Source organism: Pristiophorus japonicus, chromosome 13, assembly GCF_044704955.1.
Source record: "Pristiophorus japonicus isolate sPriJap1 chromosome 13, sPriJap1.hap1, whole genome shotgun sequence".
Taxonomy (NCBI): Eukaryota; Metazoa; Chordata; class Chondrichthyes; family Pristiophoridae; genus Pristiophorus; species Pristiophorus japonicus.
This window is the reverse complement of record NC_091989.1, coordinates 91,136,307-91,149,283: the sequence shown is the minus strand read 5'-3', so window position 1 is coordinate 91,149,283 and position 12,977 is coordinate 91,136,307. Positions and strand designations below refer to the sequence as shown.

Below are 12,977 nucleotides of genomic sequence, written 5' to 3'. Positions count from 1 at the left end.
TGGATAGTGATAGACTTCAAGAAGACATAGACAGGCTGGTGAAATGGGCGGACATGTGGCAGATGAAATTTACGCAGAAAAGTGCGGAGTGATGCATTTTGGTAGAATGTAGAGAAGAAATATAAACTAAAGGGTACAATCCTAAAGGAGGTGCATGAACAGAGAGAGTTGGGGTATATGTGCACAAATCGTTGAAGGCGGCAGAGCAGGTTGAGAAAGCGATTAAAAAAGCTCGAGATCGTGGGCTTCATGAATAGAGGTATCGAGTCCAAAAGCGTGGAAATTATGATGAACCTGTATAAAACACTGGTTCGGCCTCAACTGGAGTATTGTGTCCAATTCTGGGCACCACACTTTAGAAAGGATGTGAAGGCCTCGGAGTGGGTGCAGAAAAGATTTGCGAGTATGATTCCAGAATGGAGAAGCTGGGGTTGTTCTCCTTGGAGCAGAGAAGGTTGAGAGGAGATTTGATCGAGGTGTTCAAAATCATGAGGGGTCTGGACAGAGTAGATCGAGAGAAACTGTTCCCATTGGTGGAAGGGTCGAGAACCAGAGGACACAGATTTAAGGTGATTGGCAAAAGAACCAAAGGCAACACAAGAAACCATTTTTTACACAGCGATTAGTTAGGATCTGGAATGCACTGCCTGAAAGGGTGCTGGAGGCAGACTCAATCATTGCCTTCAAAAAAGAGTTGGCTAAGTACCCGAAAGAAAACAATTTGAAGGGTTACAGGGAAAGGGCGGGGGAGTGGGGCTCGCTGAGGTGCTCTTGCAGAGAGTTGGCAGGGGCTCGATGGGCCGAATGGCCTCCTTCCTTGCTGTAACCACTCTATGAGTCTCTGATTCTATTGGCTGTAAAGTGCTTTGGGATGTCCTGAGGCTGAGAGAAACGCTATAAAAATGCAAGTTATTTCTTTCTTGATGAGGCAGCCTAGCTCGCTCAGTCTCAGGGAGCTGTCACACTAATTACAGGAAAAACAGTGGGAAGGGCCGAGTGAACTCGGCGCGAGAGAAATATGTTCATCCTGGAGAATCAAAAACTGTGACATCCGACCTTCACAGAAATCTACAGTGAGAATCTAAGTGAAAAGGGGGTCAGCGAGAGATGCACTTGTTATTCGTTTCTGCTTCAGATCCACATCAACCTTTTGTGACCCACCTCCCTCATTATGGTTATCACGGTAGCTGAAGGCTGGGCTCTGGTGACTCACCATGTGGAGGATCAGTATTCGTGCTGTCTGCAGTACATCGGAGGTGACAACCTGCAACAAACAGATCAGACATTGTTAGGATACATACTGCATCACATCTGCTTCAACCTTGTTTCCTGCCTATGTGCTTCCTGTCTCTTCACAAGGTGCTGACTGCTGCTGGAGTAGTTTCACAGGTATCAGAGTCTCTCCAGAACTCGACGAATTGTCACCCTTCTTGTGCAAGACTCATCATCATCATAGGCAGTCCCTCGGAATCGAGGAAGACTTGCTTCCACTCTTAAAATGAGTCCTTAGGTGGCTGAACAGTCCAATACGAGAACCACAGATCCTGTCACAGGTGGGACAGATAGTCGTTGAGGGAAAGGGTGGGTGGGACAGGTTTGCTGCACGTTCTTCCCTGCCTGCACTTGGTTCCACGCTCTCGGCGATGAGACTTGAGGTGCTCAGCGCCTTCCTGGATGCACTTCCTCCACTTAGGACTGTCTTTGGCCAGGGGCTCCCAGGTGTCGGTGGGGATTTGCACTTTATCGGGGAGGCTTTGAGGGTGTCCTTGTAACGTTTCCGCTGCCCACCTTTGGCTCGTTTGCCGTGAAGGAGTTCCGAGTAGAGTGCTTGCTTTGGGAGTCTCGTGTCTGGCAGGCGGACAATGTGGCCTGCCCAGTGGAGCTGATCAAGTGTGGCCAGTGCTTCAATGCTGGGGATGTTGGTCTGAATGCGCGAGTGTCACCAGAGCCTGCCGTGGGGAGGGGGAAAATCATCACATTCAGGTCTGAACCTGTCCGCACTTGACATCTACACAAGTGAAATGTCCAGCAGGGGTAACTGCATCGTGGTTAGTCGTGGGAACCTGGGCTCATTTTTCCCCTCTGATCTCTGGTGTAAGGAATTAGTAATTGCCCTGCGCCCCGATTGGGGGTGGTAACCAGCTGGGGGCCAGGACATACTGCGCCCGGCACAGAAGTCCTGCCGCCACTGAATTGGGCTTACCGCCCCTCAAAGCAAGTGGAGCGTAATCCCGTGTGCTTCACTTCCTTTAGGGGTGGTTCCGGGCCGCTACTGGGTGTGGCGATGACGCGCTTCAATGCCTTTCCCCTTAGCTTGTAGGGCAGGGCCGCTGCTCACTGTGCAAGGCCTCTGATGGCCTCCACTGGGCCACCAGGGCAGAGTGGGACTGGGTCTTCAGCCTGGCGCCCAAGACGGAGTGGCGGGCTGCACGATCGTGGCCTGGACCACGCTAGGGCCACCATCCTGGAGCCGACCCGAGAGTCGGCAATCCAGAAAAGATGGCGGCGTGGGGCGCTGGCGCCCTCTCCTTTAAGTAGCGCCCTGAGAGCGGATGCCGGCCAGCGGGGGCCCGCGGGGTAATATCCCCCGTGGGGCGGTAAGGGGTCAGTGTGTGGAGGTGAGAGGTCGTCATGCACAGCAGTGACGTCACCGCCGGTTGCGCGCCGACCCGTGGCGCCATGGCAGTGTCTCCGCAAACTTCCGGGCAATTTCCTGGGAGCCGGTCATGCTCCCAACCCGAGCGAAAAGTCTCCTCCGCACCTCCGGGGGCGCTAACGGGCCTCTAAAAAAGGGACAATTTAACTGTTAACAAAACATAGGTCAGATAATTGGCTTCACAAAATTCAACTCTTTTCAAATTAAACATTATAATGTTTCTCTCTAACCCCAGCAGTTTGCTTTATTTCTTACTCAGCTTAATATGCCGTTTAAAGTTTATGGAACCCAAAACAAAAGCTACCAGTGTGTAATCAGAGCTTTGTTTCATACACAGGCAGCCTCTGTTATATACAACGCATTTTAACTCAATAAAGCTTCCTCTTTCAAAATTATTTAAAGAAAAGCTAATGTATAGAAACTGTTAGAGACCAAAGAGAAATATTCCATCAGTACAGCTAACTGAACAGTACTGATGCATCACAGCATCAGTAAGTACACTGCACATACACAGACTGCACAATCGACTCAGGATCACAGTTCTGGGCAAAAATATCAAGTCTAAGCCCAGGCTTTTAGGAAAGTTGAGGCCTTCAGGCAAAAAACCTAATAAAAGCATTGAAAGATATAAAATACAACAATGTTATTGTGAAATATCTATTTTCCAATTTTATTTAAACCCTTATCTGGACATTAGAAATTTCAATTACTGGCAAATGTCACATTAAAAGAAAATTCAAAAAGTATTTTGAGCAAGTTGTGAGAAGCCAGTGTGTCTGAAGTCATTCTTGGGATATGGACATCACAAATTGCCCTTGAGAAGGTGGTGGTGGGCCTTCTTGATGAGTTCAAGAAGCGATGAGGGGAACGGTACAAAATATGGAGGAGGTGCCGGCTTGGCTGGGAGTGATTGGGGGAAGCTGAGTAGATGGCCTCAATTTTGGACAAGAAGTCCACGAGTTCCTTGCATTTGGGAGTAAGTTTTAAGAATGCGCATTCCAACCGTGGTGCCTCACCCACTGGGAGCACAGGTCAGCAATTTGTGTGCATGCTTCCCTCAATTTTCCTGCATTAATTATTGCAATGAGGAACATGCATTTGTAAAATTTACCCTTTTATGTCCAAGCTGAGGATTGAGGTTGGAGGGGAAGATTTGTGGTGAGGTAGAGTTTGGAGTTGTTCCTGACCTCGAGGATCATCCTTTAAACGCAATGGAAAGGGGTAGAGCTGGAGATGGGCAAGCCAGATCTCACGGTAGATAGCCAAGTCGGTAGCTCACCATGGGAATTAAGTCGGAGCTACTTAGAACCATAACCTGAACTGAGGGATGCGATCAATCTGTGAACAACTCACTGTTAGGCATCTATTATTCTATTATCTGTTTTGTTAAACTCGGCAGCCTCTGTTCATTTCCTTAATCCATTACTTTATTAAAAATAAATTACAGTTGATTAAACTCAAGACTGCGTTTGGTGCTGAATCTCAATATAATGTGTTAAGCTGTCTTGGCATCCAATTCTGTTTGATTACTGCTATTAAATATCGCAACCCGGGGTTAACACACTGTGCTTGCAGTGGATGCCTTTAACTGCTTTGAATAACCAAGTTTATGATTATAACACATTGGAGTGGGTTTGAACACTTTGCAGGTAATGTAATTGCCTGTTGATCATAAAATTCTAATGGCCACATTTAACAGCATCTTTAATGAATGCACAAAAAGGCAAATGTTAAAGAGAGACAGTTGTGTCCAAAATACAAATGCATAGAAGAGTTTATTCATATCATATATTTGTTGAGGTCACCTCTGAAAAATAATGTTATCGTCATTTTTAGCTTGTAAGGGGTTGGCTCCAGTTCCCTCCTTTGCTGAAGGGGCTGGCTCTTCAGGCGTTGGCTAGTCCTCCATTGCCTCACTAAAGTAGCTATCCTTCACGGTCATGATCTGATTGAATGGTGGAGCACTTCAATGTAGTGTAGTCACTGTTGCAATATATGAAATGCAAAATATGAATGTGTGTGTGAGTGTGTGTGTGTGAGTGTGTGTGTAAATGTGTGCAAATCGGTGTGGTCCCGGCCTGCAAGACCATCAGCAGGCCGGGGCCATTGGAGGGAGCAGCGTGCAGTGGCATACCACTGCAGGGAGCAGTGCGTGCTGCTGCAGGAGGGCGACGGTTGCGAAGCCAGGTCACTGATTGCAGTGCGGGCAGGCACAGCAGGAGGGGAGAAGGAGTGGCAAGAGTTTGTAGAGGGAAGTGACCGGGGCCGAGAAGACCTGAGTTTGGGGCTCAGCAGAGGAGGGCCCAGGGGCAGCCCACATTGCGATATGTGCACGCACTAGGTCCGCGCAGCAGAGCTGGTCTCCAGTTGTCTTGGATAATCCTTGCCACTGGACCAAGAACTAGCTTTGTCAAGCCTGAAAAAGGGCGGCAAGAGAAGGGATAACCAGCCGTGGATAACCAAGGAAATAAAGGAAAGTATCAAATCAAAGACCAAAGTGTATAAGGTGGCCAAGGTTAGTGGGAAACTAGAGGATTGGGAATATTTTAAGCAACAGCAAAGAATGACTAAAAAAGCAATAAAGAAAGGGAAGATAGATTACGATGGTAAACTTGCGCAAAACATAAAAACAGATAGTAAAAGCTTTTACAGATATATAAAACGGAAAAGAGTGACTAAAGTAAATGTTGGTCCCTTAGAAGATGAAAAGGGGGATTTAATAATGGGAAATGTGGAAATGGCTGAGACTGTAAACAATTATTTTGCTTCCGTCTTCACAGTGGAAGACACAAAAACCATGCCAAAATTTGCAGGCCACAGGAATGTGGGGAGGACCTTGAGACAATCACTATCACTAGCGGGGTAGTGCTGGACAGACTAATGGGACTGAAGGTAGACAAGTCCCCTGGTCCTGATGAAATGCATCCCAGGGTATTAAAAGAGATGGCGGAAGTTATAGCAGATGCATTCGTTATAATCTACCAAAATTCTCTGGACTCTGGGGAGGTGCCAGCGGATTGGAAAGCAGCTAATATAAAACCTCTGTTTAAAAAAGGGGGCAGGCAAAAGGCAGGTAACTATAGGCCGGTTAGTTTAACATCTGTAGTGGGGAAAATGCTTGAAACTATCATTAAGGAAGAAATAGCGGGACATCTAGATAGGAATAGTGCAATCAAGCAGACGCAGCATGGATTCATGAAGGGGAAATCATGTTTAACTAACTTACTGGAATTCTTTGAGGATATAATGAGCATGGTGGATAGAGGTGTACTGATGGATGTGGTGTATTTAGATTTCCAAAAGGCATTCGATAAGGTGCCACACAAAAGGTTACTGCAGAAGATAGAGGTACGTGGAGTCAGAGGAAATGTATTAGCATGGATAGAGAATTGGCTGGCTAACAGAAAGCAGAGAGTCGGGATAAATGGGTCCTTTTCCGGTTGGAAATCAGTGGTTAGTGGTGTGCCACAGGGATCAGTGCTGGGACCACAACTGTTTACAATATACATAGATGACCTAGAAGAGGGGACAGAGTGTAGTGCAACAAAATTTGCAGATGACCCTAAGATTAGTGGGAAAGTGGGTTGTGTAGAGGACACAGAGAGGCTGCAAAGAGATTTGGATAGGTTAAGCGAATGGGCTAAGGTTTGGCAGATGGAATACAATGTCAGAAAGTGTGAGGTCATCCACCTTGGGAAAAAAAACAGTAAAAGGGAATATTATTTGAATGGGGAGAAATTACAACATGCTGTGGTGCAGAGGGACCTGGGGGTCCTTGTGCATGCATCCCAAAAGGTTAGTTTGCAGGTGCAGCAGGTAATCAGAAAGGCGAATGGAATGTTGGCCTTCATTGCGAGAGGGATGGAGTACAAAAGCAGGGAGGTCTTGCTGCAACTGTATAAGGTATTGGTAAGGTCGCACCTGGAGTACTGCGTACACTTTTGGTCACCTTACTTAAGGAAGGATATACTGGCTTTGGAAGGGGTACAGAGACGATTCACTAGGCTGATTCCAGAAATGAGGGGGTTACCTTATGATGATAGATTGAGTAGACTGGGTCTTTACTCCTTGGAGTTCAGAAGGATGAGGGGTGATCTTATAGAAACATTTAAAATCATGAAAGGGATAGACAAGATAGAGGCAGAGAGGTTGTTTCCACTGGTAGGGGAGACTAGAACTAGGGGGCACATCCTCAAAATACGGAGGAGCCAATTTAAAACCGAGTTGAGAAAGAATTTCTTCTCCCAGAGGGTTGTGAATCTGTGGAATTCTCTGCCCAAGGAAGCAGTTGAGGCTAGCTCATTGAATGTTTTCAAGTCAAAGATAGATAGATTTTTAACCAATAAGGGAATTAAGGGTTACGGGGAGAGGGCGGGTAAGTGGAGCTGAGTCCACGACCAGATCAGCCATGATCTTATTGAATGGCGGAGCAGGCTCGAGGGGCTAGATGGCCTACTCCTGTTCCTAATTCTTATGTTCTTATGTGTGGTGGCTGGAGTGCAAAGGTCACCACACGTTAAAAAAATCCACGCACATCTTCCACCCTTCAGGATGTAGTTCGGGATCCGGAATATTAGGTCTTTCATTGAAACACCTGTGAACTCATCCCTTTTTGGCGTGGAAGCAAGTCATCCTCGCTTCGAGGGACTGCCTATGATGATGATGACATGAAATGTGGCAGCCAATATGTGTACGGCAAGACCCTACAAACAGCAATGAGGTAAATGTCCAGATAATCTGTTTTTTTCAGTGGTGTGGATTGAGGAAGAAATATTAGCCAGGGGGAGAATTAACCTGCTCTTCTTTGAAAAAGTGCCATGGGATAAGAACATACGAACATAAGAAATAGGAGCAGGAGTAGGCCATACAGCCCCTCGAGCCTGCTCCGCCATTTAATACGATCATGGCTGATCTGATCACGGACTCAGGTCCACTTTCCTGCCCACTCCCCATAACCCCTTATTCCCTTATTGGTTAAGAAACTGTCTATCTCTGTCTTAAATCTTTTACATCCACCTGACAGGGAGGTGAGCACGAACTCACATCCTTGTGACTCAGAGGTGAGAGTGCTACCACTGAACCGCGACTGACACATGAGACACAGCCGGTCAAGTCTGGAGCGGCTAAAGGCTTAGCTAAGCATTCAGCAATGTTATGGGCGAGGTAAGGGTGATGTTCCAGAGGTGGAGCATCTAGATGATGGAGAGGATATGATCTCCTGTGGAACTGTAGAGTGGCTGCACCAAAGAGGGTCTTTCCCAGCTGCCATCACGCCACCATCTTCATTTCACACATTGAGGTGTTTCACACAAAAGCTCTGCAATTGAAGACTCCCACAGGACAAATTACTTTCAGTGATACGCCCTGGTCGCTGTCCAGCAACCCCTGACAGAAAGTGCAATGGCGTGGATGGTCGGCTGTGATAATCCCCCCTCCTCCCAATCACAATCGGCACTCACTGGCTAGGCTCAGTGGCGCAGGTTTCCAGTTGGATGCTGGCTCGTGTGGGCCGTCCAGACTCAGTGCCATCAGGAGAAGGGGGAATAAATAAAACGGACTACTGCCGAATGTGAAGCTATGCCGAGGGTGTTTTTTAATTTGATTAATTCTTCAGGATAAGGGCATCGCTAGCAAGGCCGGCATTTATTGCCCATCCCTAGCTGCCCTTGAGGCTGCCTTCTTGAACCACTGCAGTCCATGTGGTCAAAGTGCTGTTAGGGAGGGAGTTTCAGGATTTTGACCCACGACTATGAAGGAACAGCCAATATATATCCAAGCCAGGATGGTGTGTGACTTGGAGGGGAACTTGTAGGTGGTGGTGTTCCCATGCGCCTGCTGCCATTTTCCTTCTAGTTTGTAAAGGTCCCAAGTTTCAGAGATCTTCAGGGCTGACTTGTCAATTTTAATGGGGGTTACCAACACCCAAAGTGAAGACTCGACTGGTGACACGACGGAGCTTTGTAAATCCAGGGTAGCAGAGGCCCATTTTCTGCTAGGTCTATATATCTGTTGCTGGTTCCCGGAGCTCCTGAGCCTGGTCAATACAACGTGCTGCTGAATTCAATGGGAGTGAAAGGAAAATCGGATCGGGTTTGAAATGGGCTGCCGATTCGCTATCACCCATATTACACTCGCGCCACAAACCAATTTGACCCCCAATGTGTTTCCAGGCCAACATAATACAGAGTACTGTGTGCCCACACAGTCTTTAAAGTGGCACTGCCCACTTCTGAGCTGTCAGCCTTGGTTCAGTGGAGTCAGAAGGTTGTGGGTTCAAGTCCCACTCCAGGGAAATGAGCCCATAATGTAGACTGACACTTTACTGCTGAACTGAGGGAGTGCTGCACTGTCGGAGGTGCTGCCTTTCAGATGAGATGTTAAACTGTTGCTGCATGGATTTATGAAAGGGAAATCATGCTTGACAAATCTTCTAGAATTTTTTGAGGATGCAACTAGTAGAGTGGACAGGGGAGAACCAGTGGATGTGGTGTATTTGGACTTTCAAAAGCCTTTCGACAAGGTCCCACACAAGAGATTGGTGTGCAAAATTAAAGCACATGGTATTGGGGTAATGTACTGACGTGGATAGAGAACTGGTTGGCAGACAGGAAGCAGAGAGTTGGGATAACCGGGTCCTTTTCAGAATGGCAGGCAGTGACTAGTGGGGTGCCGCAGGGCTCAGTGCTGGGACCCCAGCTATTTACAATATACATCAATGATTTAGATGAAGGAATTGAGTGTAATATCTCCAAGTTTGCAGATGACACTAAGCTGGGTGGCGGTGTGCGCTTCGAGGAGGATGCTAAGAGGCTGCAGTGTGACTTGGACAGGTTAGGTGAGTGGGCAAAGACATGGCAGATGCAGTATAATGTGGATAAATCTGAGGTTATCCGCTTTGGTGGCAAAAACACGAAGGCAGAATATTATCTGAATGGCGGCAGATTAGGAAAAGGGGAGGTGCAATGAGACCTGGGTGTCATGGTACATCAGTCATTGAAAGTTGCCATGCAGGTACAGCAGGCAGTGAAGAAGGCAAATGGCATATTGGCCTTCATAGCTAGGGGATTTGAGTATAGGAGCAGGGAGGTCTTAATGCAAGTTGTACAGGGCCTTGGTGAGGCTTCACCTGGAATATTGTGTTCAGGTTTGGTCTCCTAATCTGAGGAAGGACGTTCTTGTTATTGAGGGAGTGCAGCGAAGGTTCACCAGACTGATTTCCGGGATGGCAGGACTGACATATGAGGAGAGACTGGATCGACTGGGCCTGTATTCACTGGGGTTCAGAAGAATGAGAGGGAATCCCATAGAAACATATAAAATACTGACGGGACTGGAAAGGTTAGATGTAGGAAGAATGTTCCCGATGTTGGGGAAGTCCAGAACCAGGAGACACAGTCTAAGGATAAGGGGTAAGCCATTTAGAACCAAGATGAGGAGAAACTTCTTTACTCAGAGAGTTGTTAACCTGTGGAATTCTCTACCGCAGAGAGTTGTTGATGCCAGTTCATTGGATATATTCAAGAGGGAGTTAGATATGGCCCTTACAGCTAAAGGGATCAAGGGGTATGGAGAGAAAGCAGGAAAGGGGTACTGAGGTGATGATCAGCCATGATCATATTGAATGGTGGTGCAGGTTCGAAGGGCCGAATGGTCTACTCCTGCACCTAATTTCTATGTTTCTATGTTAACCAAGGCCATATCTGCCCTTTCAGGTGGACATAAAAGATCCCAAAGCACTGTTCTCGAAGAAGAGAAGGGGAGTTCTCTCCAGCATCGTGGCCATGGCCATATCTGCCCTCTCAGATAGACGTAAAAGATTTCACGCCACTATTTGAAGAAAGCAGGGGCGATCTCCCCAGTGTCCTGGCCAATATTTATGCCACAAATAACACTTAAAAATAGATTATCTTGTCATTATCACATTGCTGGTTGTGGGAGCTTGCTGATGTCTTCTGGATTCTATGGGGGAGCCCTGTACACTACCAAATCTCCGGAAATTAGAGGGAAAGCATTTGGAAAATGTAAAGTAGGAATCCAGAATCATGATAGTGACACTTCTGTTAGGCCTTGCCAACCTTGTCGACGAGGCCAACAACCCCAGCATTGAAGCACTGACCACACTCGAGCAGCTCCGCTGGGCAGGTCACATAGTCCGCATGCCCGACACGAGATTCCCAAAGCAAGTGCTCTACTCGGAACTCCTTCACAGCAAACGAGCCAAAGGTGGGCAGAGGAAACATTACAGGGACACCCTCAAAGCCTCCCTGAAAAAGTGCAACATCCCCACTGACACGTGGGAGTCCCTGGCCAAAGACCGCCCTAAGTGGAGGAAGTGCATCCGGGAGGTTGCTGAGCATCTCGAGCCTCATCGCCGAGAGCATGCAGAAACCAGGCGCAGGCAGCGGAAGGAGTGTGTGGCAAACCAGACTCCCCACCCACCCCTTCCCTCAATGGCTCTCTGTCCCACCTGTGACAGGGACTGTGGTTTTCGTATTGGACTGTTCAGCCACCTAAGAATGGAAGCAAGTCTTTCTCGATTCCGATGGGCTGCCTATGATGATGATGAGGCCTTGCCTGAACTAAATATGACAACCCTATCAAGATCAAAGTCCCCACCTCCTGTTGCTTCTCCCTCCGTGTCTGAAGGCCTCAGTCTCCTGCTGGGGCACAGTTCCACGGCCAGTCTTCCTGTTGTTGACCCAAGTGGCTGCTGGTGGCAGAACAGCAGGATGAGCGCTGCTGCTGCCATCAACTCCAATTAAGGAGAGATCCCTGCAGCAGCAGCAGCCTCCTGTCAGGGTCCAGCTTGATGCTAATAACCTGAATACAGAGCTCTGCTCAGAGACACCACACAACAAATCCAGAATATAGTCAGGGCCAAGATACAACGTCTGATAGGGTGGAGTGTGACTGACACAGAAATTCAATTCGGTAAACATTCTCCTTAATTGATTTAAAATTAGGATTTTGTTTTAAAGCAGTGATGCAGCACATTGAGTTAGGGAGTGGGACGCTCGAATACTCAATAGCCTCCTCCCTAAACACCGCCCCCCACAGTATCTCACACTCTGAGTACCTGGTCTCTGATGTGCCAGGAATGGGGACGGACTGGCAGAAAAATACACATTTTAACAAAGAAAAATACAATTATTCTTGCCGTGACTAATTTTGCTGAGTACGACTGATTTAAATAACATGAAATATTGTGTGTGTTCTGTGTGAGTATGCCCTGTGTGTGTGAGGTGTGTGTGAGTGTGTCCTTTGTGTGCAAGACGTGTGTGAGTGTGAGAGTGCGAGTGAGAGATGTGTGCATGTGTGTGCATGATCTGTGTGCATGATGTGTGCGTGGATGTGTGCGCTCTGTGAGTGTGATGTGTGTGAGTGTGTGTGATTGTGTGTGAGTGTGGATGAGTGTGTGTGTGTGTGTGTGTGCGCGAATGTGTGTGTGCGCTCTGTGAGTGAGTGATGTGTGAGTGAGAGTGAGTGAGTGACTGTATGAGTGAGTGAGAGTGTGAGAGAGTGTATGCAAATGTGTGTGAGTGAGTGTGAGGTGTGTGAGTATGTGAGCGTGTGAGTGAGTGAGCTCTGTGAGTGAGTGCGAGTGAATGCGCGCACGTGTGAGTGCACTGAGTATGATGTGAGTGTGAGTGAGAGTGCGCTGTGAGCGTGATGTGTGAGAGTGTGAGCGAGTGAGTGTGTGTGCGTGCGAGCACGAGTGTGTGTGTGTGTGTGAGTGCAATCTGAGTATGATGTGAGTGAGAGTGAGTGTTTGTGAGTATGTGTGATTGTAAGCATGTGCTTTGTGAGTGAATGCGATGTGTGAGTGAGTGTGTGTACACGAGTGTGTGTGTGTGAGAGTGAGCATGTGTGAGTGTGAGTGAGTGCATGTGAATATGAGCGTGAGCTCTGTGAATGAATGTGATATGTGAGTGAGTGTACACAAGTGTGTGTGTGTGTGTGAGTCAGTGTAAGTGAGCATGTGTGTGTGTGTGAGTGAGTACGCTCTGTGAGTGTGTGATTACGCTCTGTGAGTCTGTGAGAGTGTGTGTGTGTGTGAGAGAGTGTGTGTGTGGGTGTGTGTGTGGGTATGTGTGTGAGAGTGTGTGTGTGAGAGTGCATGAGAGCCTTTGTGTGTGTGTGTGTGTGTGTGTGCACTGTCAGTAAGTGTGATGTGTGTGTGAGCGAGTGAGTGTGTGTGAGTATGATATGAGTGAGAGTGTGTGTGAGCGTATGCTCTGTGAGTGAGTGTGTGTACACGAGTGTGTGTGCTGTGTGAGTGAGAGAGTGTGTGAGTGTGAGGATGATCTTGCTCTTCAGTCAG

General features: G+C 47.6%; 1 protein-coding gene across 7 annotated transcripts in view; it reads right to left on the bottom strand.

Moving 5' to 3' along the window:
- Positions 1-12,977, bottom strand: part of LOC139278696 (L-fucose kinase) — a 427,721-nt gene that overhangs the window by 144,237 nt on the left and 270,507 nt on the right. For 6 of the 7 annotated variants that reach the window (XM_070897748.1, XM_070897747.1, XM_070897753.1 and 3 more), the window contains one exon: positions 1,214-1,264. The exons of the other annotated variant lie outside the window; for it this stretch is intronic. In XM_070897748.1, coding sequence (XP_070753849.1) covers positions 1,214-1,264 — 51 coding nt within the window. The remainder of the gene's footprint in view (positions 1-1,213; positions 1,265-12,977) is intronic. 7 annotated transcript variants of the gene reach the window in all.